Source organism: Salvelinus sp. IW2-2015, linkage group LG1 (assembly GCF_002910315.2).
Source record: "Salvelinus sp. IW2-2015 linkage group LG1, ASM291031v2, whole genome shotgun sequence".
In the NCBI taxonomy this organism is placed as follows: domain Eukaryota; kingdom Metazoa; phylum Chordata; class Actinopteri; order Salmoniformes; family Salmonidae; genus Salvelinus; species Salvelinus sp. IW2-2015.
Genome location: NC_036838.1, coordinates 17,641,298 through 17,667,153, shown reverse-complemented (window position 1 = coordinate 17,667,153; position 25,856 = coordinate 17,641,298). Strand labels below are relative to the sequence as shown.

The following is a 25,856-nucleotide window of genomic DNA, read 5'->3' as shown; positions in this document are numbered from 1 at the left end:
TTCATCACAGTCCTCTTAAGGCCTGTTTAAGAGGCTGGTGTTGAAGAGAGATGGAGCCGATGTCCGGTATCATGGCTGGTTAGCACTTACTGTAGCTCAGCCTGTTGGGTTTATGGGTGTTGTGTGTTTGTGTGCTGCCCCAATGTGTACACATTTCTTTGTTGTGGCTAGCTGTTAGCATTTAGCTCTGCATTTTGGGTTTTATCGGTGTTGTGTGTTGGCCTATGCTCATTCGATTCTTTGTTGGCTATTTAGTCATGTCAGGAAAGGAAACGTTAAAAATAGTTTAATTGTTATGAGCAATTGTGTTGCTTTTTTTTAATGTAAACTATATTGACAAAATGTCAACTATTSTACAGTCGTGTTCAGTTATACTGCGGGATTAAAGGAATTACACATCGGGTTGCATCCCCCAAGCTGTGTCTGACAAGTTACTCTGCCTTACTTAGCTRAATCCAATAAAGTGTCACTTTTCTTTGAGACTGCATGGTTTGAAATATAATATTCTCCTTTTTATAAAAATGGATTCACATTATAGTCGATTGCATTGGACTGCTGTTGCATTTCACTGCTTGGTTTTCACACTGCACCCAGGTCAGTCAAAATGTTTTTACAGGCGTTTCGCTATGAAGTCCCAAATGGAACCCTATTCCTTTTATAATACACTACATTTGAACATGGCTCATAGGTCTTTGGTCAAAAGTAGTGCACTAGGGAATAGGRTGCCATTTAGCATGCAACCCTTTTCTCCTGTACGTTCCTTTTGTGTGCCTTTGTCACCAGCATGTGACTGACAAGAAAAGAGTTGCACAGCAAGCCCTGATTGGTCCGTGGACATTTTCTCACTTCGTTGTTAAATATACATGTATCTCACTGCATAGCAATCTGGAACCCTGCCCTCGGTGTGTGTGGTGTGTTGTGTGTGGTTGTGTGTGTTGTGTTGTGTGTTGTGTGTGTGTGTGTGTGTGGTGTGTGTGTGTGTGTGTGGTGTGGTGTGTGTGTGTTGTGTGGTGTCGTGTGTGTGTGTGTGTTGTAGAGTTAGATTTATTATTGTGATATTTGTTCAGGACTGCTGCACTGTGTTTTCCCCCCTCGCATGGTAATCAACATCAGAGACTTTCAACTCATTAGAACTTTGTATGCATGACATTGGGTAAACCCATTAACTATTGCACTGACTACTGTACACAATACACATCTGGTCGAATTACATACCGATTTCACACTACAAATCGATTTCTCAACCACTCACCAACTCACTATACCAGAAAAAAATKTGCTATCTAGAACCTAAAAGGGTTCTTTGGCTGCCCCCAAAGGAGAACCCTTTGAATAACCATTTTTGGTTCCAGGTGGAAAACCCTTTTGAGTTCCATGTAGAACGCTTTCCACAGAGTGTTAGCTGGAACCCAAAAGGGTTCTCAATGGAACCGAAAAGGGATCTATCAGGAACCAAAAAGGGTTCTCCTATAGGGACAGCCAGTTGTATCATCACTGATGTATGTTTCTTATTGTTGTCAGGCTATTTACTGTAGCAGTGTTTCGCCTAGGATTTCTACACAGTTTCAAACCTAGTTTCCTGCAATTTTACACATTTTGCCATGGCTTATGCCGTGTTCATATGCTATCTGAGTGACTCAAACATTATAACAAAATCAATGGGGGCCCCATGTCTTGACACTCTGGGAATTTTAGATTGTACTTGACTGTCTACTTTTTATTTTTGGGTTGTTAAGTAAAACATATATGGCTCCATTATGGTTTCTACATAAATTATATCTGGTTTTAGTCATTTAAGATTACACTGAAAACGTTTTACCGTACCAAAAATTATAGGGGAAAAAAGAGAGAGAGAATCTGCTCATGGGATGTCCCGCTGCCTCGGTGGTTGCAGCGTAAAGCCCGTTGAGGCGAACACTCCACTGGCAGGCAGGGCCTTGTTGTGAGTCATTAGATTCCCAAGTACCCAGGCTCCAGAGCTGCAGTGCCAACCCTCCTGCAGCGTGTGTTTTCCCACACAAACATTGGGGAAGGGAGAGAGTCTCCAAACTGCGTGGGGACTGGGGATATAGTTACTCTCACTACACATGAGTCTTAAATGGCACCTTATTCCCTATTAGTGCACTACTTAAAACAACTATTCAAAGTAGTTAACCATATAGGGAATACTTTGCCATTTGGAACGCAATCAAGAATGCTGTATGGGGCAATTTCAACATGGCTGCCAATGCCAAAACTTAGATAGGGGTGTATGTGTAGACATCAATACGGAGTGGATGCTTGTGCTTGATGACAATCTACCCAGATCCTAATTGCTTTATCGCTAAATTCTGCTGACCTCTTGCATCTGTGTGATGCAGATGTATTGTAGGCTGCATGCCTCAAGCCATGCAATAACCGTGATCATTCAAGAGATGGGTTTATTGGGTGAAAACATGTTCAAAGTTGATTTTTTTTCTCTCTCTCTCTCTCTCTCTCTCTCTCTCTCTCTCTCTCTCTCTCTCTCTCTCTCTCTCTCTCTCTCTCTCTCTCTCTCTCTCTCTCTCTCTCTCTCTCTCTCTCTCTCTCTCTCTCTCTCTCTCTCTCTCTACAGAGCAGATACGGTGTATCAGGCGACCACAGCGTTCGACTCTACAGCTCCCTGCCCATGCGCCCTAACCCCGACGGGAAGAGACTGCCCTCTGCTGGGGTGAGAGAACGCTCCCCTTATCCCCCACCTTACCCCTCCACCCCCCTTACTCCCCTCCCCACACCTCACCCCTATTAGAGACACAGTTAGTACACAGTTATACCCTACAGTAGTGACATCCATAGGAAGCCAGTGATGTGGCACCACGAGACTGATTGGGTGGTTTTGTGGTCTTCAACTGGTAGCATCTTGTGTTTTTGTATGTGTGACTGACAAAAACACATTCCCCACAAGATATTGTACTGTGCTAAACACTCTATACACTATACACTAACTGTCTCAGAAGAGGAAGGCTAATCTAGGATGGGTTCAGCCTTTTACATCACAATTAATAAGAGTGGGGACCTGATCCCAGTTCAGCCACTACCTGCCCAGATCAGCTCTAGACCACTCTGTTTGTCCCCTAGTAACCATCAGTAGCTCAACTCATACACACTGAGGAACTTAAAGGAAAAATCCACCCAAAACCACTCATTCCTTTAATTTACAGTGTTAAATAACTCTAATATATGAGAATAATATTTTYTGTGAACAAATGCTTCATTTTGGTGTATATAAGGTTGGTAGCTACATGGAAAATCCTTATGGTAATCTGTTGCAGCTCAAGTTGACTGCAAAATCCACAATGCAATGCTCTCTCTATGGTCTGGCTGGCTAGCTAGCTAGCTAGCAAACGTACCTACACACAATAATACCAAAGACAATATCAGCATGTAACGTAGCTAGTTAGCTGTAAAATCKCCTAAACAAACTGCACTATCAATTTAGGAGTCTACAGTCTCACCATGTTCAACCTGCTGATTGATGTGCCTCACAGAGTGGGGTCTAACATTAACAACGGCAGATATACTTTTGAGGAGATGGGAAACGTTGCCCGTGCTACGTCAATGGGCCGCGCAGTGAATTCTGGCCAATTCAGGGACAAGGAGTGAATGGGAGTCTATTGGGCGCTAGCTCAAAACCCCAACATTAGCACGAATTTCGTCAAAAAGAAGTACAACATCACAAATATTTCCCGAGATATGAGATAATTAACTTGCTATCTGTATTATTGTATAGCTTAGGAATCGTGACATTACGTACTTTCGAGGAAAATAAGCACGTTTCTCGACATAAACTGACTTTGAGAAGGGATTGCGTGACGATTAGCTTAGCAACTGTGTGACGCAGCATGAGAACGTGAACGCGATTGGTCTACAGTCTGCTGGGTGGGGGCGTTATACATTCCTTCATTCATTGGATTCMTGTTTCCTTTCTGTATATCTCTGGCATCTGCACCATGCAATGCACCCTGGTTTAAAGAGACAGACAAATAGGAAAAATGTGCTAGATCCTCCGTTAAATTACAAATGTATCGAGCTAGGAATATCGCAGAAATGTGATCAATGGCTCCTTTGAGAGAAGACATCCTCCTGAGTTGTGACATCGTCCAATATTGAAGTCTGACATGTATGGTAGAGGTTTTCCCAATCGAAAAAGTCGTATTGCTATTAATTTCCAGTATAGTGAGAGCGACTTTATCACAGTGCTACGTAATACCGGTTGGATTTCTGCCTGCTTGAACGCCGATAGCTCAGATACACGTGAAAACATGAAATGACCCAGTGAATCAATAGAACATCACTCAGAGATGCGCAAAAAAACAATATGACATTCAAAATGAGTGAACCTTTCCTTTAACTGAAGTACAGTGGGTTAGCCAGTGCCTACATGACCATAACACCATCTTACCACAGAACCAATGGGAATCACACCCCCATCGTTTGCATTGACTGTAGTTGTCACGTTCTGACCTTAGTTCCTTTTTTATGTCTTTAKTTTAGTTTGGTCAGGGCGTGAGTTGGGGTGGGCATTCTATGTCGTTTTTCTATGTTTTGTTCTGTACGTTATATTTCTATGTGTTTGGCCTAGTATGGTTCTCAATCAGAGGCAGGTGTCRATCGTTGTCTCTGATTGAGAATCATACTTAGGTAGCCTGTTTTCCCACTATGGGTTGTGGGTAGTTGTTTTCCGTTTKAGTGTTTTCACCATTCGGGACTGTTTCGGTTTTCATTTTGATTCTCYTGTTCTTTTTGTATTTTGTATTCATTCTCATTAAAAGTTATTATGGATACGTACCACGCTGCATTTTGGTCCTCCTCTCCTTCCACCAACGWGAATCGTTACAGTAGTGCAGTCAATATAGGCTATCTTTGTACACATCTATCTTTGTACACATCTATCTTTGTGGTATCTATCTTAGCGCATATCTATCTTCTATATCTTAATAGATCATTAGCAATGCAGTCCTCGCTTTATACCTACAGTTGGCAGGTGAACTGCGATTGAGAAATATAGATAACCTTTGGTGGTAGCCTCCTCGCCTCAATATAACCCCAATGTAACAATAATTTCACACTCGATTTAACTACCTATTCAATTACATGAATCCAATAACAGTTTTGTGAATGTGTATGAGGGGATGGGGGGTTGAGGGCAAGAACTGACAGGTCGTTGAGAGGTGATACTGAGTTCATCGCACAGAGCCTAATGGTGCATTGACAATATCTTCATTTGACATTGAATTCACCTTTGTTGACAATTCAATTGAATATTCACCAACCCTTTATGTTGATTAGATGTTGATTTGATGTTATGTCAGGTTTTTGCCCGTGGTGAGGTTGACTTTGACAGCAAGTCAACCTTTTTGTTTACGAAACCTGGATAGCAGCCTAAGTCTGGGGGGGAAAAAATTCTCATTATGAAAAAAATCTAAGCCTGACTAGCAATTTCTTTATTTTATCCATTTGTGTACCGAAGGACGAACATTTCAGAACAATGCACAAGAGAGATTTTAATTGCATATGTCTTTTCTTCCACACTAAATCAAGCTTTTCTTTCTGAATTAGAGAACTGCTCAGCTTCAAGGCTCAATGGTGAACAGTGCAATATTGTTGGTGGGATCCTTTTTTAAATTACAATAAAGATTGTATTGATGTTTCTGACCACATGTCCTAAATCATTTATCGACTGTAAGACTGCTAACAAAGTATTTCTAAGAAAGCCGTCCGGTTTCAGGGCCAAGAATYATACGTTATCTAAAGTGAATATTGTAAATGGTCCTCTGTGGAGAGCCCACGTACAAATCATCCTAATGACCTACTTGTCAGGGGGGCTGGAGATAGTAAAGATATAGATCCACTTTCATTTGACGCTCTGTCGCTAGAATTAATATGTACAGGCTAAATCTGAACATCGAAATTGTTTATAAAAGGGTGAGGGAGCGAGGGAAACMGGAATCGCTTCCTAAACATTCAACTAGCCTGGATTTCAACAGCCGATGAGCTTGTACTTCTGAAGATAGTGTTTTGTGTTATCTAAAAGCATTCCACGAAACATCATAGTTTGCTTTTATTCACATGTAGAGTTATTCAAATGAAAAAGCCACACCAAAAAACAACACAAAAAAAACGGCATGCTATGTTTTGTCTTTTTTAATTTTTTTTGTCTGTTACTCCTGTCTTTGAAGTATTGCTACCAAACTGTAACTACATGGAGAGTGCAACCACTTAACAGTGTGAAGGAAACCAGAAGTTTTTCCATTGTACTTATCAGGTGTTGTGGTGAGAACAGTACTTTCAGGGTGCAGTGAGTTTGCAGCCCCGTTCATTTCCCCTCCTTGCTCGCTATCTCTTTATCTCCCTCTCTCTACCAGGGGTTCAGTTAATTGTGGGTTCTGCGCTGCTTCCGCCCTCCCCCTCAACCCCTTTCAGCCAAAATAACCTCACTCAACTCAACTCGTGCTCCTCACCTTCCTCCTTCCTGTCAAGGTGCACAGAGCCCCCACCTCCCTCCTCCTCCGCCCACCCCCACCCCACATTCTTTCAATGTCTTTTTACCGTTCCTAAATATGGCGTTTCTCGTTCTTTTTTTTTACCACCAGCAGGAGGGCATGACCTTAGGGTTGGGTTGTGTTGCTAACCTGACCTTAACCTAACGAAGACCTATTGTTGCCCTCACTAATGACACTACTACTACTACTGCAGTGTCAGCTATCATTTGCCCAAGGTGTTGGTTGGGTTCACTTTGTAAGACAGTTGAACTAAGCCCATGAGCATTTCTAAGTTGTATTCTTCAAGAATCAATGGCTATGCATTTAGTGGCTACTTTATTAGGTACACCACAGTGAGTAAGTTTACATACACAGTAATAATTTGATATGAAACTGATTATGGAATGTAGGCAGATTATGCAACAGTTGTGTGAACACCTTACTCTGCTTATCTTAATCGGCGTGAGGTCAAAATCGAAGTAAGCATACGCAGATTAAACACCTGGATTTCTGAGCGATCTTTTGAATTATTAGGACATGTAAACACCTTAATCGGCGTTTCAGCTGTGTATTTGATCTGCGTATGTGCTAGCTCCAGCCGAGGGAAGGGAGTAAAAATACTTTAAAGTATTACTTAATTTGTTTTTGGGGGTATCTGTACATTACTATTTATATTTTTGACAACTTTTACTTTTACTCCACTACATTCCTAAAGAAAATAATACTGCATACATTTTCCCTGACACCCAAAAGTGCTCGTTATATGTTGAATGCTTAGCAGGACAGGAAAATGGTCCAATTCATGCACTTATCAAGAGAACATCCCTGGTCATCCCTACTGCTTCTGATCTGGTGGACTCAATAAACACAAATACTTGGCTAGCCGTACATTTTAAAAACAAGAAAATGGTTTGCTTAATATAAGGAATTTGAAGTGATTTATATTTTTACTTTTGATACTTAAGTATATTTAAAACCAAGTACTTTTAGACATTTACTCAAGTAGTATTTTATTGGGTGACTTTCACTTTTACTTGAGTCATTTTCTATTAAGATATCTTTACTTTTACTCAAGTATGACAATTGGGTGCTTTTTTCACCACTGCAAACTTTATATGTCCAAACTCAAAATCAAATATGCTTCCCAAAAAGAACATGGTAGCTGTGGTAGGACGTTTATTTTGATTGCCGATTTCTGCGTTTATTAGCAGTCCTGTGAGTGAAAACAGCACGTTGATGAGAGGTCGAAGGAGAATAGCAAGAATCGTGCAAGCTACAGTACCTTGCAAAAAGTATTCACCCCCTTGGCGTTTTTTCTTATTTTGTTGCATTACAACCTGTAATTGAAATTGATTTTTATTTGGATTTCATGTTGTGGACATACACAAAATAGTCAGAATTGGTGAAGTGAAATGAAAAAAATGGAAAAGTGGTGTGTGCATATGTGTTCACCCCCTTTGCTATGAAGCTCCTAAATTAGATCTGGTGCAACCAATTACCTTCAGAAGTCACATATTTAGTTAAATAAAGTCCACATGTGTGCAATCTAAGTGTCACATGATCTGTCACATGATCCCAGTATATATACACCTATTCTGAAAGGCCCCAGAGTCTGCAACACCACTAAGCAAGAGGCACCACCAAGCAAGCAGCACCATGAAGTCTAAGGAGCTCTCCAAACAGGTCAGGGACAAAGTTGTGAAGAAGTACAGATCAGGGTTGGGTTATAAAAAAAATTACAAAACTTTGAACATCCCACAGAGCGCCATTAAATCCATTATACAAAAAATGGAAAGAATATGGCACCACAAAAAACGTGCCAAGAGAGGGCCGCCTACCAAAGCTCACGGACCAGGCAAGGAGGGCATTAATCAGAGAGGCAACAAAGAGACCAAAGATAACCCTGAAGGAGCTGCAAAGCTCCACAGCGGAGATTGGAGTATCTGTCCATAGGACCACTTTAAGCCGTACACTCCACAGAGCTGGGCTATACGGAAGAGTGCTCAGAAAAAAATAAGCAAACATCTTTGGTGTTCACCAAAAGGCCTGTGGGAGACTCCCCAAACATATGGAAGAAGGTACTCTGGTCAGGTGAGACTAAAATGTAGCTTTTTGGCCATCAAGGAAAACGCTATGTCTGGCGCAAACCCAACACCTCTCATCACCCCGAGAACAACATCCCCACAGTGAAGCATGGTGGTGGCAGCATCATGCTGTGGGGATGTTTTTCATCGGCAGGGACTGGGAAACTGGTCAGAATAGAAGGACTGATGGATGGCGCTAAATACAGGGAAATACTTGAGGGAAACCTGTTTCAGTCTTCCAGAGATTTGAGACTGGGACAGAGGTTCACCTTCCAGCAGGACAATGACCCTAAGCATACTGCTAAAGCAACACTTAAGTGGTTTAAGGGGAAACATTTAAATGTCTTGGAATGGCCTGGTCAAAGCCCAGACCTTAATCCAATTGAGAATCTGTGGTATGACTTAAAGATTGCTGTACACCAGCGGAACCCATCCAACTTGAAGGAGCTGGAACAGTTTTGCCTTGAAGAATGGGCAAAAATCCCAGTGGCTAGATATGCCAAGCTTATAGAGACATACCCAAAGAGACTTGCAGCTGTAATTTCCGCAAAAGGTGGCTCTACAAAGTATTGACTTTGGTGGGGGAATAGTTATGCACGCTCAAGTTTTCAGTTTTTTTTGTATTTTTTCTTGTTTGTTTCACAATAAAAAATATTTCCTGCAAGACAGGAATGTCAGTGTTCTGCCATGGCCAGTGAAGAGCCCAGATCTCAATCCCATTGAGCACGTCTGGGACCTGTTGAATCAGAGGGTGAGTGCTAGGGCCATTCCCCCCAGAAATGACCGGGAACTTGCAGGTTCCTTGGTGGAAGAGTGGGGTAACATCTCACAGCAAGAACTGGCAAATCTGGTGCAGTCCATGAGGAGATGTACTGCAGTACTTAATGCAGCTGGTGGCCACACCAGATACTGACTGTTACTTTTGATTTTGACCCCCCTTTGTTCAGGGACACATTATTCAATTTCTGTTAGTCACATGTCTGTGGAACTTGTTCAGTTTATGTCTCAGTTGTTAAATCTTGTTATGTTCATACAAATATTTACACATGTTAAGTTTGCTGAAAATAAACGCAGTTGACAGGGCTCTGAATAAGTGCGTCCAAGTGCAGGCATGCAATTACTCTCCCTGCCACCTGCAGCGACATTGTGCCAAAGGTTCAAGGTTACAAATTGTACCTTTAATGGGGTTGAACAACATGTATTCACAGTATGTCTCATTGAATGTCAAATGAATGAGGCGTCACAGGGATTGTGGAATAAGTCACAGTTATGGATGAGAGAGAAAAGAAACAGCAACACAGATTCTTAATGGGAAAGTTAAGTATTTTAAAACTTGGTTCTTTACCCTGAAAGTAGCTACTGCTGGCTGAAATTAGTTGAAGATTATAGTGTCAGTTTAAAGAAAACCAAACCATGGATTATAGTTTCTCATGGCACATGGACTACTTTTAGGGTGAGGAACCATTTAACATCAAGTTGTTAAATATACTGAACTTCCTCTTTAACGCCCATAGAACACCACACAGTGCTCACCACAACAGTGCTAGTCAGTCTGAGTGGCCAACAATCCGTATCTAATGGTAGCAGAGGCCAACACTGTTGGTAGCAGAGACAACACTCCACAGCATGTGGCTGTGTCCCAAATGGCACCCTATTCTCTATTTCGTGCACTACTTTTGACCAGGGCCTATAGAGATCTGGTCTAAAGTAGTGCACTAAAGAAGGAATTGGGGGCCATTTGGGACAATGCAAATGCCTCTGCCTCAATACAGTAAAACACAGTAGCTCAGTGTGCAACATACATGTCAATTGTTTCCCTGTTCCGGGTAGTGTTAAAATCACCACTGTCTGGTGGGAGTCTTACTACTGTTTTGGTGTTGTTGTTTTAGCTTCTCTAACTCTGACAGGTTCAAGGGCTCATTGTCTTCAACTGGGATGACAGGTTATTTTCAGGATAAAAAAAAGTGTTGCTCTCCTCTCGTTCTTTCTTTTCCTGGTTGATTTGGAGAACTTCCATAGTCAATTATGTAGAGAGTGAGAGATGGAGTGTGCTCCGACTGCCATATTTTGGTGTGCCATATTAATATTGCATGAGCACTATTCTGTACAGAATATCTAAGAGACCGCCTATTAGAGCCAGCAGAGGAAGAATACGATATGGTGTGTGTGTATGTCTGTGAGAGCGACTGAGAGTGTGTGTGTGTGTGTGTGTGTTTGTTTCTGTGCACACTGGTGATCCTAGGAGGTTGTCGTTATAATTAATATTATCCAGATTTATTTTGGTGTCATAATAAGAATGAATCATTTTTTTGTTTATTTTTGTTTAATATCGGTGTGTTTGTTTATCTCAATGTAGTTCAGATGGCACATCCATCTTTGTTTCCAACGCAGCATGAGTGCAACTCTATGGTAATTGGCGTAGAATGGAAAAATGTCACTAAACAAACAAACAAACAAAATCATATGCAAACAGATACTATCCGTAAATAAGTGAACAGAGTGATGTTTTCTTTCTCTCTCTCTCCATTCGAATCGGCAGAACCAAACAATCTTGTTTAGGATCATGAAAATAATTACGCTCTACCATAAAAATGGTGATATATAAAGGATTTGTCACGGCGTCACTATATTTGCTGTTTGGATTCAGATCAATGGTACACAGTATATATACAGTTACTGTCAACACTACGGTCCTCCTTGGTTAAGACAATTCCTCCGACTTTTCTTGGGGTTTAGCATGGATCGGGAGGTCGTAGGGGCTGTTTTGGTGGTAATACTGAACCGGCTTCAGTAGTTTAGCAATAGCATAGCATCACAGACCTGTGTTCAAATACTATTTAAAATAATTGTATATACTTTATCTGTACTTGATTACAATCGCATGGCTTAATGGACCAATTAAACAATCCCAAAACGGCAAACCCCACGCATCCGCCACTCCAGGCAGGCTAGAGCAAAGGCTTACAGTATTCAAAATACTTCTAAAACTATACGAGCCCAGGTCTGCATCACACAGAAAGCACCGCACAGTGCTTTAAAGAGATCCCAGCACCACAGTAAGACACATTAAACTGACTATCGGAAGCTAGCGGAAGCTAGCAGAAGAGCCATWCTAGTGTTCCCAGTCAATCCCCCCTAGTAGAGCCGGCCAAACATTGAAATCTCAGCACAGTAGGCTACAGAGAGGCTGGTGTTTTGGGCCATGTGCCTGACAAGYGCTTCAATGACTTTACAGCACCAGCTGGAATTTTTTAAAGAAGTTTTTAAGCGTGATTCTCCTCAGTAATATCATTGCTCACGCCTCAAAGACTCTGGATTAAGGCCCACTTTCCGCCGCTGAAATGTAACAAACGTGTGAAAAAACATCACAGCCAAAACCATGCAGCCAGGAGAGAGGAAGAGAGATGGAGAGGGAAAGACAGATGGAGAAAGAGAGAGATATAGAGAGAAGGAGTACATGGGGAGATAGAAAGAGATAGATAGAAAGAGAGAGGGGAAGGGAGAGGAGAGAAAGGAAATTGGGTAAGCGAGAAGTGGGCGAGAACGGGTGGAGCTAGAAAGACAGAGAGGGGATAGGAGAGAGAGAGAGAAGAGAGAGAGAGAGAGAGAGAGAAGAGCAAGGAATGAGAAAGAGAGAGCTGAGAGGTGCCCAACACCTCCCCCTCTGCCGATCAGTAATTAAATGTGTCCGGCTTCCTCTGAGAAATCAAATGGCAAAGAAAAGGAGAGAGAAAAATGAAAAGCAGCAACCCGTAGCAAAGAGATTGGGGGGGGGGGCATTTAACGCTCCGAAGACTGCCATCTATCTATTAGTGCTCTGGTAAAACATTACATTGAGCTCCACATTCGCTCACTTGTTGGCATTTACTTTCCAACTGGTATGGGATATTATTTTAGAAACTGTGCCTTGTTTATAAATGACATAACGTGACCTAGTTCCAGGCATCTCTTCTCTCTCTCTCCCTCTCTCTCTCTCTCTCTCTCTCTTCTTCTCTCTCCATCTCGCTCGTCTTCTCTCTTCTCTTCTTCCTTCCTCTCTCTCTCTCTCTTCTACTCTCTCTCTCTCTCTCTCTCCTCTCTCTCTCTCTCTCTCTCTCTCTCATCTCTCTCTCTCTCTCTCCTCTCTCTCTCTTCTCTCCTCTCTCTCTCTCTCTCTCTCTCTCCTGTCTCTCTCTCTCTCTCTCTCTCTCTCTCTCTCTTTCTTCTCCTCTCTCTCTCTCTCTCTCTCTCTCTCTCTCTCAAATGGCTGTCCCTGCTGAACAATTACAACGCAAAAGAAACCCAAATGGAGATGTTTGTAGAAAACAACATGTGTGTAATTAAGGCTTAACGAGCCCTTGTCAGGGTGGAATGTGCAATTAGATTGGTAATAGAACATTCGGCCTGATTGCCAGGCAGCGATGGCTGCTGGATGAGAAATAATCAGCAGCGCTGCAGCATTGAATGCAAAATTATGAGGCCTATTGATAAGAGAGGGAAGGGAGTGCAGTACTGTAGGATACATTTCCATGTAAATGTAGGASTGTTAGGTAAGACAAGAGTGGTTGAGGTTGTTGTACAGCATAAGGCTTTGAAATTACAATACGGTGTTGGTGCTTTGGAAAACTGAACATTTAGAGAGTGTGGAACAGTTCCGTTGTAGACCTTTCATTTGAAGGGCATTTTGATGGTACACAGTGCACTAATGATGGATTTATTTTGTAGGTGATTTGGGTATTTTTTATGTTTCTAATTAGCATTTTGAGCATTGCCATGCATCATACTGTATCATATAATTATTCTTCAAGACTGAATGTTAGATTTGGGTGTTTGTGTAGATTAATAAAGTTGGGTGTTTGTGTAGATTAGAACCATGTCTTTTCTGTAAGTGATATATCACCTTAGAATCAAATTAAATGATCAACCAACATCAAACAGATCGCTCAAAAAGATAATTATGTGAATGCCAGATGTTGATCTTGTTGCAGTCCTTGACTTCCTCTTCAAGTGATTGATGCCCCTTTTGTTTGGTCAAAGTCATTCAGGCAAAAGAACGGGTATCTAAGTAACTTTTTTCCCTTTTCCCTCCTTTCTCTCGCAATGACCCCCCGTTTTTCCACTTGAGTTTTCTGAAATTGCGCTTTGCCTTGTAGACGGAGCAGAACAGTGCACAAAATATGGTTTGGCTATTTCTTGACTATTCCCTTGAAGAGAGAGAGCCTTTGTTGCCTTCCTTTGGGACTGCCCTTGAAATTCTACTATTGTGCCTTGCATGATATAATGCAAGCTGGTTTAATAGATTTAATGGAATCCAAATGGCACCCTATTCCCTATTTAGTGCACTACTTTTGACCATGGCCTATATAGAGTATAGGGTGCCATATAGGACGCGGATTGGTTTTGTGGCCTTTATATCAAGACACCAGTCCACCACAGTTCAGCCATGAGCACCCCTTCTGAGTAAATTAATGAAACACTCGATATACCTCAAAAAGCAGATTGCTATGCGCCTGATTGAAGCACGAGTGAAGGTTTCGTTTCGGACGCACGTTCGGTGTCAACGTTTTGAGACACATTTCGACTCTCTGATCAATCTATTTGCACACAAATGACATTTTTATGGTAATTCTGTTTCAATTCTGTTTCCATTCCACCTGGTTTATGAGTCCGTGTTTCGAAGCGTAGGTGGAGTTCAAGGTTGATGATGTGTTATTTGCTTTGTTTTCACTGTGTCCAATTGAGCACAATGGCGGGATTGTGCTCGGCCATCTGTAACTCGACACCTACACAGGGTCAGAGGTGAGATATACGTGCATTTTGCTTGGAAGCGATGCGTTTCAACCCCATGGTCAAGTGTAATCCAGTAAACCACCAAACCTACTCAATAGCACCCATTCACATGGACCACAGTAACTGCATTCCACAATAACTCCTCATCCAGGTTTTCGAAACGTTCTAATTTTCAACATAAAGGGGCCTATTTTCTTATTCTTTCTTGTGTAAAAAAAGAAAGAAATCGCTCTCATTATGAGCCGAGCCAGTCGAGGTGTAATTTGAGGAACGACCGGCCTCTCGAAAACCCTCCATGTGACTGACAAGACAGTAAAAAGGAGCATTAAACCTAGATTAATATTATATCACAACACTGATAGTGGCAATTAAGCTCATCATAAGAGAGAGAATGAGCGTCACCCGGGATCCATTGGGCCGCATGGTTAAACACAATCCCCTGCCTAATGCAGCTATTTCTCCTATTTCTCTCCCGTTTCTCGGCGCTTTACATGCTCACGCACGATTTGTGTTGATGTCTCTCTTTCTCTCTCTCTTCCCATTTGGCCACGTTTGAATGTTTATCATCGGAGGGTTCTCTGCCGTTCCGATTCATTTCATACCCCTTCAGTCGATAAAAAAACAATTATGTTCCTCCTCGGCGGAGTTGCGCGGCTCCACGTCTTAGTTTGGCGTAATGAAGACCATACTTCATCTGTATGGCGTTATCGCCAGGATGAATGGGATCATAGGGTGGAACACACCTGGGTTCAAAGACTATTTAAAAATCGTTCAAATACTTTCAGTGATTGCTTTAGCGTTGCCTGGAATGCCAACTAGGCAGGGCTGCACAGTTATGAGTCTTCTGTTGGTTTCATTGCACTGGGCAAGCTAATCAAGCCCAGCTAAATGATTTCGGATAGTATTTGAACCCAGGTCTGGGATGGAAGGGGTGTGACAGTTCAGGTCTTTTATGGCCAACAAATATGACGGTTGTATTTGTTATCTTTATTGGACGTTGTCTTTGCATGTGGTGTTGAATAGGACACACGGTTCACACAGATGTGTGAATACACATATACAGTACACACACACACACACACACACACACACACACACACACACACACACACACACACACACACACACCACACACACACACACACACACACAAAAAAAAAAAAATCAAAAAAAACACATAAATACAAACAAACACCCAACAACACAGATTTACACACCACAAAAACCACACACACACACACACACACACACACACACACACACACACACACACACACACACACACACACACACACACACACACACACACAGCAGAGCAGAGAAAACATACTGCAGAGGGAACACACACAGTCAACTGATCCATATCTGCTTCATTGAAAACAGACCATCCCCTCAGACCTTCAGTGCTATCTGCCAGCCTCTGAATGCTCTAATGACCAGCGTCCTGACACAGGTATTTTGACTGGTGCCTGTTCCGATTTGCACTTTGACTGACAGGCGATTAGTCACGTGCCCTGTGGAAAACCGTGGAGACACATTTTAGCCTCACGAAAGAGAGTCTGTCTAAAATGAAAACATACGAGGCTGCCGCAGCCAGATGTTTGCGCTGTATGATTGTGTAGTATTGTCTACATCACACGGTTGGCAGCCATCTTGTTGAGCCTTTTTGTATTGGCTGCTGTGCTGTCCATGTATGCCATTTTGATGTACTACTATAGATTGGAATGCTCATTTGTGGCTGGGAGCTGTGTGATAGGTTGCGTTCAACTGTTGTTCCACAACCTCAGTGCTAGTGTGCACTTCAAACTGACAGTGGCTTGGGTTTACACAAACAGCTCCCTATTTATAGCTACTCTCTCTATGTGCTTTTTAGCTCGGCAAACTGGAGTGCTTGGTGTCAAATGTGTATCAGTTGTTTGAACAAGCTCTCCCCCTCTCCTCACCATCACTGCTCTGGGTTTTAACCAAGCTTTCTGTTGTTTCTCACTCACTCAATCTCTGTCTCTCCCCCCGAGAAACTAGAGCTTTAAAATAAAATAGAATAACCTTCGTCATATTGTGTTACTTTATATTATTCCATTACATTGATTACACGTGGGTAACACTTTACTTAAAGTATAGTACCAAATTACAAAATGAAATATTGGTTTCTAGTCTATGGACAAGGTATGACAGCAAGCCATGCTTTGGTTTAATTTCCTTAGCACTGTTTCCACATTCTAACATTTTAGCATTTGTGGCACAAATCACATTCAAGTCATAGGACTGATACAGTTGCAGTCGGAAGTTTACATACACTTAGATTGGAGTCATTTAAACTCGTTGTTCAACCACTCCACAAAATTCTTGTTAACAAACTATAGTTTTGGCAAGTCGGTTAGGACATCTACTTTGTGCATAACACAAGTAATTCTTCCAACAATTGTTTACAGACAGATTACTTCACTTATAATTCACTGTATCACAATTTCAGTGGGTCAGAAGTTTACATACACGAAGTTGACTGTGCCTTTAAACAGCTTGGAAAATTCCAGAAAATTACGTCATGGCTTGAGAAGCTTCTTATAGGCTAATTGACATCATTTGAGTCAATTGGAGGTGTACCTGTGGATGTATTTCAAGGCCTACCTTCAAACTCAGTGCCTCTTTGCTTGACATGGGAAAATCAAAAGAAATCAGCCAACAATTTTAGACGTCCACAAGTCTGGTTCATCCTTGGGAGCAATTTCCAAATGCCTGAAGGTACCACGTTCATCGGTACAAACAATAGTACACAAGTATAAACACCATGGGACCACGCAGCCGTCAAACCGCTCAGGAAGGAGACGCGTTCTGTCTCCTAGAGATGAAYGTACTTTGGTGCGAAAAGTGCAAATCAATCCCCGAACAACAGCAGACCTTGTGAAGATGCTGGAGGAAACAAGTACAAAGTATCGATAACAACAGTAAAACGAGTCCTATATCGACATAACCTGAAAGGCCGCTCAGCAAGGAAGAAGCCACTGCTCCAAAACCGCCATAAAAAAGCCAGACTACGGTTTGCAACTGCACATGGGGACAAAGATCGTACTTTTTGGAGAAATGTCCTTTGGTCTAATGAAACAAAAATAGAACTGTTTGGCCATAATGACCATCGTTATGTTTGAAGGAAAAAGGGGGAGGCTTGCCAGCCGAAGAACACCATCCCAACCGTGAAGAACGGGGGTGGCAGCATAATGTTGTGGGGGTGCTTTGCTGCAGGAGGAACTGGTGCACTTCACAAAATAGATGGAATCATGAGGTAGGAAAATGATGTGGATATATTGAAGAAACTTCTCAGACATCAGTCAGGAAGTTCAAGCTTGGTCGAAAATGCATACCAAGCATACTTCCAAAGTTGTGGCAAAATGGCTTAAGGACAACAAAGTCAAGGTATTGGAGTGGCCATCACAAAGCCCTGACCTCAATCCCATAGAAAATGTGAAAAAAAGCGTGTGCGAGCAAGGAGGCCTACAAATCCGACTCAGTTACACCAGCTCTGTCAGGAGGAATGGGCCAAAATTTACCCAATTTATTGTGGGAAGCTTGTGGAAGGCTACCCGAAACGTTTGACCCAAGTTGAACAATTGAAAGGCAATGCTACCAAATACTAATTGGGTGTATGTCAACTTCTGACCCACTGGGAATGTGATGAAAGAAATTAAAGCTGAAATAAATCATTCTCTCTACTATTATTCTGACATTTCACATTCTTAAAATAAATTGGTGATACTAACTGACCTTAGACAGGGAATTTTTACTCTGATTAAATGTCAGGAATTGTGAAAAACAGAGTTTAAATGTATTTGGCTAAGGTGTATGTAAACTTCCTGTATATAGATAAAAAGTAACTTTAAAACATCCAGGTATAATTCGTTGTTAGACTTGTCATGACATAAATATATGATACAGTGCATTCGGAAAGTATTCAGACCCCTTCACTTTTTACACATTTTGTTACGTTACAGCCTTATTCTAAATTTAAATGAATTTTTTTATAACAAATAAAAAACTGATATCACATTTACATTATTATTCAGACCCTTTACTTAGTACTTTGTTGAAGCACCGTTGCCAGTGATTACAGCCTCTAGTCTTCTTGCGTATGACGCTACAAGYATGGCACACCTGTATTTGGAGAGTTTCTCTCATTCTTCTCTGCAGATCCTCTCAGGCTCTGTCAGGTTGGATGGGGAGCGTCGCTGCACATCTATTTTCAGGTCTCGCCAGAGATGTTAGATTGTGTTCAAGTCCATGCTCTGGCTGGGCCACTCAAGGACACTCAGAGACCTATCCCGAAGCCACTCCTGCGTTGTTCTGGCTATGTGCTTAGGGTTGTTGTCCTGTTGGAAAGTGAACCTTCACCCCATTCTGAGGTCCTGAGCGCTCTGGAGAAGGTTTTCATCAAGGATCTCTCTGTACTTTGCTCCATTCATCTTTCCCTCGATCCTGACTGGTTTCATAAGACCAGAGAATCTTGTTTCTCATGGTCTGAGAGTCAGTTTAGGTGCCTTTTGCGAACTCCAAGTGGGCTGTCATGTGCCTTTTACTGAGGTGTGGCTTCCATCTGCCCACTCTACCATAAAGGCTTGATTGGTGGAGTGCTGAGAGATGGTTGTCCTTCTGGAAGGTTCTCCCATCTCCCAGGTTCTCTCATCTCCACAGAGGAGCTCTGTCAGAGTGCCCATTGGGTTCTTGGTCACCTTCCTGACCAAGGCCCTTCTCCCCTGATTGCTCAGTTTGGCCGGGCAGCCAGCTCTAGGAAGAGTCTTGGTGGTTCCAAACTTCTTACATTTAACAATGATGGAGGCCACTGTGTTCTTGGGGACCTTCAATGCTGCAGACATACCCTTCCCCAGATCTGTGCCTCGAGACAATACTGTCTCTGAGCTCTACAGACAATTCCTTTGGCCTCATGGCTTAGTTTTTGCTCTAAAATGCACTGTCAACATTAGGACCTTATATAGACAGGTGTGCGCCTTTTCAAATCATGTCCAATAAATTTAATTTACCACAGGTGGACTCCAATCAAGTTGTAAAAACATCTCAATGATGGTCAATGGAAACAGGATGCAACTGAGCTCAATTTCAAGTCGCATAGCAAAGGGTCTGAATACTAATGTAAATATTTATTATTTCAGGTAATTTTTTTGTAAATTAGCAAACATTAAAAAAAGAAGTGCTTTGTCATGATGGGGTAATGTGTATAGATTGATGAGGGGGAAAAAAGGATTTAATCCATTTTAGAATAAGGCTGTAACGTAACAAAATGTGGGAAAAGGGATGGGGTCTGAATACTTTCGAAATGYGCTGTATATAAAAATCACAAACAATCTCCAGTTGCTCTGAGAGGACCCATGTCATGTGTGAAAACACCAATAACTACTCATTGCTACCCTTGCTCTCGATTCATTTCCTGATTGAGAACTCAGAAGCACTCATGGCCTTTTCTCCTTCCTTACCGATGTAATTGAAGAAATTGATTTAATTTTACTTGCAGTGTGTAACCATCATCCAATGATTGTGGCCCACAGACTAATGGTTCCCTCAAGGAGAACTCATTATGCTGAAAGCATCGAGTCTATCTAAAGGATGAATATGAGAGTGATGAGAAGTAGGGTGACAAATTATATAGTGCTAGTTATTGCCGTCAGCTAGCCTCGAACGGTAGCAATGGTGGGTTTGACAGCATGTCAAATGGAACGACATTGAAATATATGTACTGTAAAGCCCATTGCACATATTTCCCACTCCTACTGTCAGTATATCAGTTTATATTACTAAAGAATGGTTTGTTACATCTCTCCACTTTGGCATCAATTCTACAGGTTCAAAGGCTTAACTTTGTCTAATATCCTTATGGACTGGCCTGTGGTTTTTCAGCATCTACATTATACAGTAGCTTCCATTGTTTAGCCTATATCTCTTGGCAGTTTGAAAACAGTGTAGATCTACGCTACAGTACTGCTCCACCAGAATGCAATGACCTTACTGTACAGCCGTGGCAGCTCTACAGGCCCTTTTGGCTGACTTCTCCTYGTGTGTTTTGATTTCTCATAAAAGCAGAGTGCCAACTAGTGGCAGACAGAACAGAGAGGCCTCTGTGAAGTGTAAAGCATTCCAAGCCGCGACCTCTGGCTGTGACCCGAGTGTTAATCACCGCTACAGCGAGAACGGCCACTATTGGCCTCCACTAACCCCCCTTGCCCCTCTCACGCCCTCCCCCACCCACCACACTAATCACCCACYATCCCCCTTTGCTCAGGGGCAAGCTGTTGTTCGCCCACCCGGCCCTGGCCCGATGGAGGCTTCTCTCTGGCGGTCTTTTTTCTCTCTGACGGAGTGTGAAAGTGCTAAAGGGCCGTTGTGCCCTCTTGGCCTCCGTAGGGCCCTGACTGCCGTTTTGTGTTGTGTTGTGTTTGTGTTTGTGTGATTAKCTCTCCTCATCAACACCTCGCGTGACACACAAGGCAGCCCAAGTCACAGCCGAGTCAGACACACACACGGACTGAGGCGCACACACACACATACACTTTATCACACACACACACTGGGGTTGCTGCAGGCAAGCGGAGCAGTGTGAGTTTCACTAGTCTGACTGGTCTAATTATATGGGGCTCTAATGAACTGTAATTACTGACATCCACGAGAGCCACTGAGCCAGTGTGGCTTAAAGGTGACTACTATGGAGTAATTGGACTCGTTCAAAATGCTTTCTGTGCCCTGACTTTCTGTGCGCTGACTGATTTTTTTTCTGTGAACTGACTGATTTCTATCCCCACTCTGTTTCTCTGTTTTCCCTCACAGTTTGATGGTGACAACATGTACATGAATGAAAATAACCAGGAGTTTCTCTCCCCAAATCAGGTGAGTTGGCATTTTTCTTTTTGTTGATGAAACACCTGCTTCCTTTTTTTTTTATATGTCTGGACTAGAAAATGACCAGACATGCCTCGGATTTGATAAGGTCTCACGGTGGACTGAAACTAAAGCTACTATTCTACGTTCAGGGTTATTAAAATCACAGCCTCAAAGTCCAGGGTGTTGCTGGTTTTTCTGATCCATACCTGGTAGTTCATTCATCGATTGTCGTTAAATGGACAGAGATTCCACTCACATTGGGTAATATTTAGACTCGAGATCATCACGCTCAACTCGTATTCTCACATTGTCTCCCCATAAACATAAATGTATGATTTACGCGAAAGTCTGAGTTGCACGCGCTTATCTCAACTCTGAATTGGCCCGAAAGTGTTCAAGGTCTGAATCAGTTCCTGATTAGAGGGAAACAAGAAAACCAAACCAGTAGTGCTGGGGACCTTGAGGACTGGATTTGTGAAAGGGGGTCCTACATAATTGGGTCCAATGAGATTCATGAGAACACAGGACTGAATGCATCAGCGTATGTACTGTACTATGGTGCATTGTACCGCAGCTGGGCTAAAACACATGGGTTGCCATATGTTGCGTTTGAGCTGGGAGATTTGTTGAATTTCGTTGTAAGCCTCACTGCCATACAAAGCAAGGAGAGGCACTTGTCCTTGTCAATTGCAATCACTTGAGTGGGCCAAGAATATCTCTATCAGATCACGCTGCACTGTTGTTCTAACTTATAGAGATGATCATACCCTAGAAACACAACATATCCACACAGAGTTTCTAAACTCAGAGGCACAACATTGTGAAACGTCTGGGAACGCTTGGAAAACAGACCAAGCAGACCAGGCCGGGGTTTGGGGTCTGAGATGTCAATGAGAGAAGTTCACCTACTTAAGACATTGGCTCAAATCTAGGTTGTGCCTTTAGATTTCGAGAGAATTAACAACAAAGGGGGGGGGGGGGGGGGAATCACATGTTATTACTCCAACCTCGTGAATGTGACAAACTGACACGTTTTCATTTTCATCCAAAGCAACTTCATATCAAAGGAGTGCCTTTGATTTGACGGCCTGCACATACGCAGTTAGGCGCGAGACGACAGTTAGACCCGATGATGTGTTTCTGCGCATGTGGTTAGCTAGCCAACGCCGCCATGACATCACCTACATGCGTGATCGGGGATTTCTATTGGAGAAGCAGTTTCTGCCTATCTTCATACTGTACTTTGATATCCATTAGAAATTCACAATCCTCTCCTGGCTTCAACTTCTCTATCATCTGTCTGTTGCATTTCCTTTTACTGGTATGTTCTTTTACCCTTTTATCCTTTTTACTATATTAAAATGCATTTGGGTCAGTGGTTCTGGGGGGGAAAGAACCGACGCCTCCATACTGCCTGAAACTGCCTAGATCATCTCGCTGTAATGCCCCTACTGTTACTTCGGCTAATCGGGCACTGTCATCTCCACTATCTACGGTGGCAGTTTCAGTTCGATCACTGTGATGAGTCATAAAGAAATGGGGTCAGATCTTCTGTCATGTCCACTGTTCCCATGCGCATAGACCTGACCCCAGTTAGCTGAGAGCATAGCTCTCTCACTCTCACTATATAGCTATCGCTCTCCCAGTTAGCTCTCTCTCTCTCTCAGTTCAATGGGCTTTATTGACATGGAAAACATATATTTACATTGCCAAAGCAAGTGAAATAGAAAGTGAAATAAACAATAAAAAATGAACAGTAAACATTACACTCACAAAAGTTGCAAAGGAATAGAGACATTTCAAATGTCATGGTATGCCTATATGCAGTGTTGTAACGATGTGCAAATAGTTAAAGGGACAATAAATAAACGTAAATATGGGTTGTATTTACAATGGTGTTTGTTTCTTGTGGCAACAGGTCACAAATCTTGCTGCTCTGATGGCACACTGTGGTAGTTCACCCAGTAGATATGGGAGTTTATCAAAATTGGATTTGTTTTCAAATTCTTTGTGGGTCTGTGTAATCTGAGGGAAATATGTGTCTCTAATATGGTCATACATTTGGTAGGAGGTTAGGAAGTGCAGCTCGGTTTCCACCTCATTTTGTGGGCAGTGTGCACATAGCCTGTCTTCTCTTGAGATCCAGGTCTGCCTACGGCAGCCTCTCTCAATAGCAAGGCTATGCTCACTGAGTCTGTACATAGTGAAAGCTTTCCTTTTGGTTCAGTCACAGTGGTCAGGTATTCTGCCACGGTGTACTCTCTGTTTAAGGCCAAATAGCATTCCAGCATTGCTCTTTTTTGTTAAAGTAATTCTCTTTTTGTTTTCTCATGATTTGGTTGGGTTTAATTTTGTTACAGTCCTGGGGCTCTGTTTGTGAACAGCGCCCCAGGACCAGCTTGCTTAGGGGACTCTTCTCCAGGTTAATCTCGCTGTAGGTGATGGCTTTGTTATGGAAGGTTTGGGAATCGCTTCCTTTTAGGTGGTTGTAGAATTCAACAGCTCTTTTCTGGATTTTGATAACTAGCGGTATCGGCCTAATTCTACTCTGCATGCATTGTTTGGTGTTTTACGTTGTACACAGAGGATATTTTTGTAGAATTCTGCATGCAGAATCTCAATTTTGTGTTTTTCCCATTTTGTGAATTCTTGGTTGGTGAGCGGACCCCAGACCTCACAACCATAAAGGGAAATGGGTTCTATAACTGATTCAAGTATCTTTAGCCAGATCCTAATTGGTATGTCAAATTTTATGTTCCTTTTGATGGCGTAGAAGGCCCTTCTTGCCTTGTCTCTCAGGTCGTTCACAGCTTTGTGGAAGTTACCTGGGCGCTGATGTTTAGGCCGAGGTATGTATAGTTGTTTGTGTGCTCTAGGACTATGGTGTCTAGATGGAATTTGTATTTGTGGTCCTGGCGACTGGATCTTTTTTGGAACACCATTATTTTTGTCTTATTGAGATTTACTGTCAGGGCCCAGGTCCGACAGAATCTATGCGGAAGATCTAGGTGCTAGAAACTGCTGTATGCCCTCCTTGGTTGGGGACAGAAGGACTAGAGCATCAGTAAACAGTAGACATTTGACTTCTCTATACCTCTCTCTCTCTATTTCTCTATTTCACTCTTTCTTCTCTTGCTATTGGCCCTTATTTATTTCTCTCTTCTCTTTTTCTCTTGCTCTCCCTCCCTCCCTCCCCTCCCCTCCCTATCTCATTTTATCTTTCCCCAGTTAGCTTTCTCTCTCCTTGCGCTCTGCCTCTATCTCTCCCTAGTTATCTCTTTCCCACTCTTCGACTTGTCCTTTCTCTCTCTATATCCTTCCCCTATATCACCTTTTACCTATATCTCCCTAGTTAGCTCTCTCTGTCTCCATCTATCTCTCCCCAGTTAGCTCTCTCTGTCTCCATCTATCTCTCCCTAGATGTTTCCCCTCCCTCTTCTCCTCTCTCTCCCCACCTGCCGCTTTCTTTCCCCTCTCTCTCTTCTCTCTTTTCTCTCTCTCTCTCTCTCTGGCGACAGTCGAAACAGGGCTGATTAAAAGACAAGGTCAGGCCTCTGGCCCGGCCTCAACTAGCCCTTTGTCTGCCCAGGGTCACTTGCGATTGTCGTGGCAACAGTGTACAATAGAGTAACCAGCAGAGAGTGTCCCTTTACTCCGGTCTCTCCTAGCACCGGATCGATACGGCACCAAGCAGGGAACATGAGCTGCATCCCAAATGGCACGCCATTCCCTATATAGTGCACAACTTTTGACCAGGGCCCATAGAGTTCTGGTTACACGTAGTGCACTACATAGGGAATAGGGTGCCATTTGGGACTTAGCCCTGACATGAAAACCCTCCCCAGCTATTCCTCTAGACTGGACTAAATGCCTGTGAGCTTGACTTTTCTATTGTAGCTTGCTCCTGGAAGGCCCAGTGAGTGCTCTCTCTCTAGCTCTCTCTCTCTCTCTCCCTCTCTCTCTCTCTCTCCCTCTGTCCCTCAGTAGACTCGAGTTAAAAACTCTTGCACTGAACTGAACTGAGGTAGAAGAATATGAAGATATTTTGTATGTATTAATTCTGTGTTAAAGGCCCAATGTTCTATTTACAGCCATTTCTGATACTCAATTCAATTCTTGGTATATATTATATAGCCACTGATTCTTGAAAACATCACTTACAAATGCCTCATGGGCTTAGTACAACTGTCTAACCCCTTGAGTGGGCATTTAAAAAAAAAAAGACACTGTCATCCTCCATATGACCTGAACTACAGTAAATTCCCTTTTTATGCGTTTCCACCATGATTTAAATATTTGTTTAGCATAATAGACGTTTGGGGAAATCGGTGGGAGAGAGGGAGAGAGTGTAGCAGGAATAATTATCTTAATGGAGGGACTGTTTGGATATGCAGCCGAAGTAGCTAGCGGAGATTATAATCTCGCAATTAGTGTAACAAGGTTTTATTGATTGGCCCTGTTGTAGCGCCACGGCTGCCAAGTGGTCCGCTGGTTCTACATGCAGAGCGAGTGTACCTTCGCCAGTCATTCCGCTCTAACACTACGGCACTAGCGCGTTCCTCGGCTTGGCTTCGCCTGCCTGTATGCGGTGCTGTATCTGGGCATTAGCAGCATCAAATAAAAA

At 42.6% G+C, this 25,856-nt stretch overlaps 1 protein-coding gene across 3 annotated transcripts in view; it reads left to right on the top strand.

The window, feature by feature from the left end:
* The window catches only part of LOC111961889 (TOX high mobility group box family member 2), a 138,205-nt gene that overhangs the window by 48,950 nt on the left and 63,399 nt on the right, over window positions 1-25,856 (top strand). For all 3 annotated transcript variants that reach the window (XM_023984532.2, XM_023984556.2, XM_023984538.1), the window contains exons 2-3: window positions 2,594-2,689; window positions 21,179-21,238. In XM_023984532.2, coding sequence (XP_023840300.1) covers window positions 2,594-2,689; window positions 21,179-21,238 — 156 coding nt within the window. The remainder of the gene's footprint in view (window positions 1-2,593; window positions 2,690-21,178; window positions 21,239-25,856) is intronic.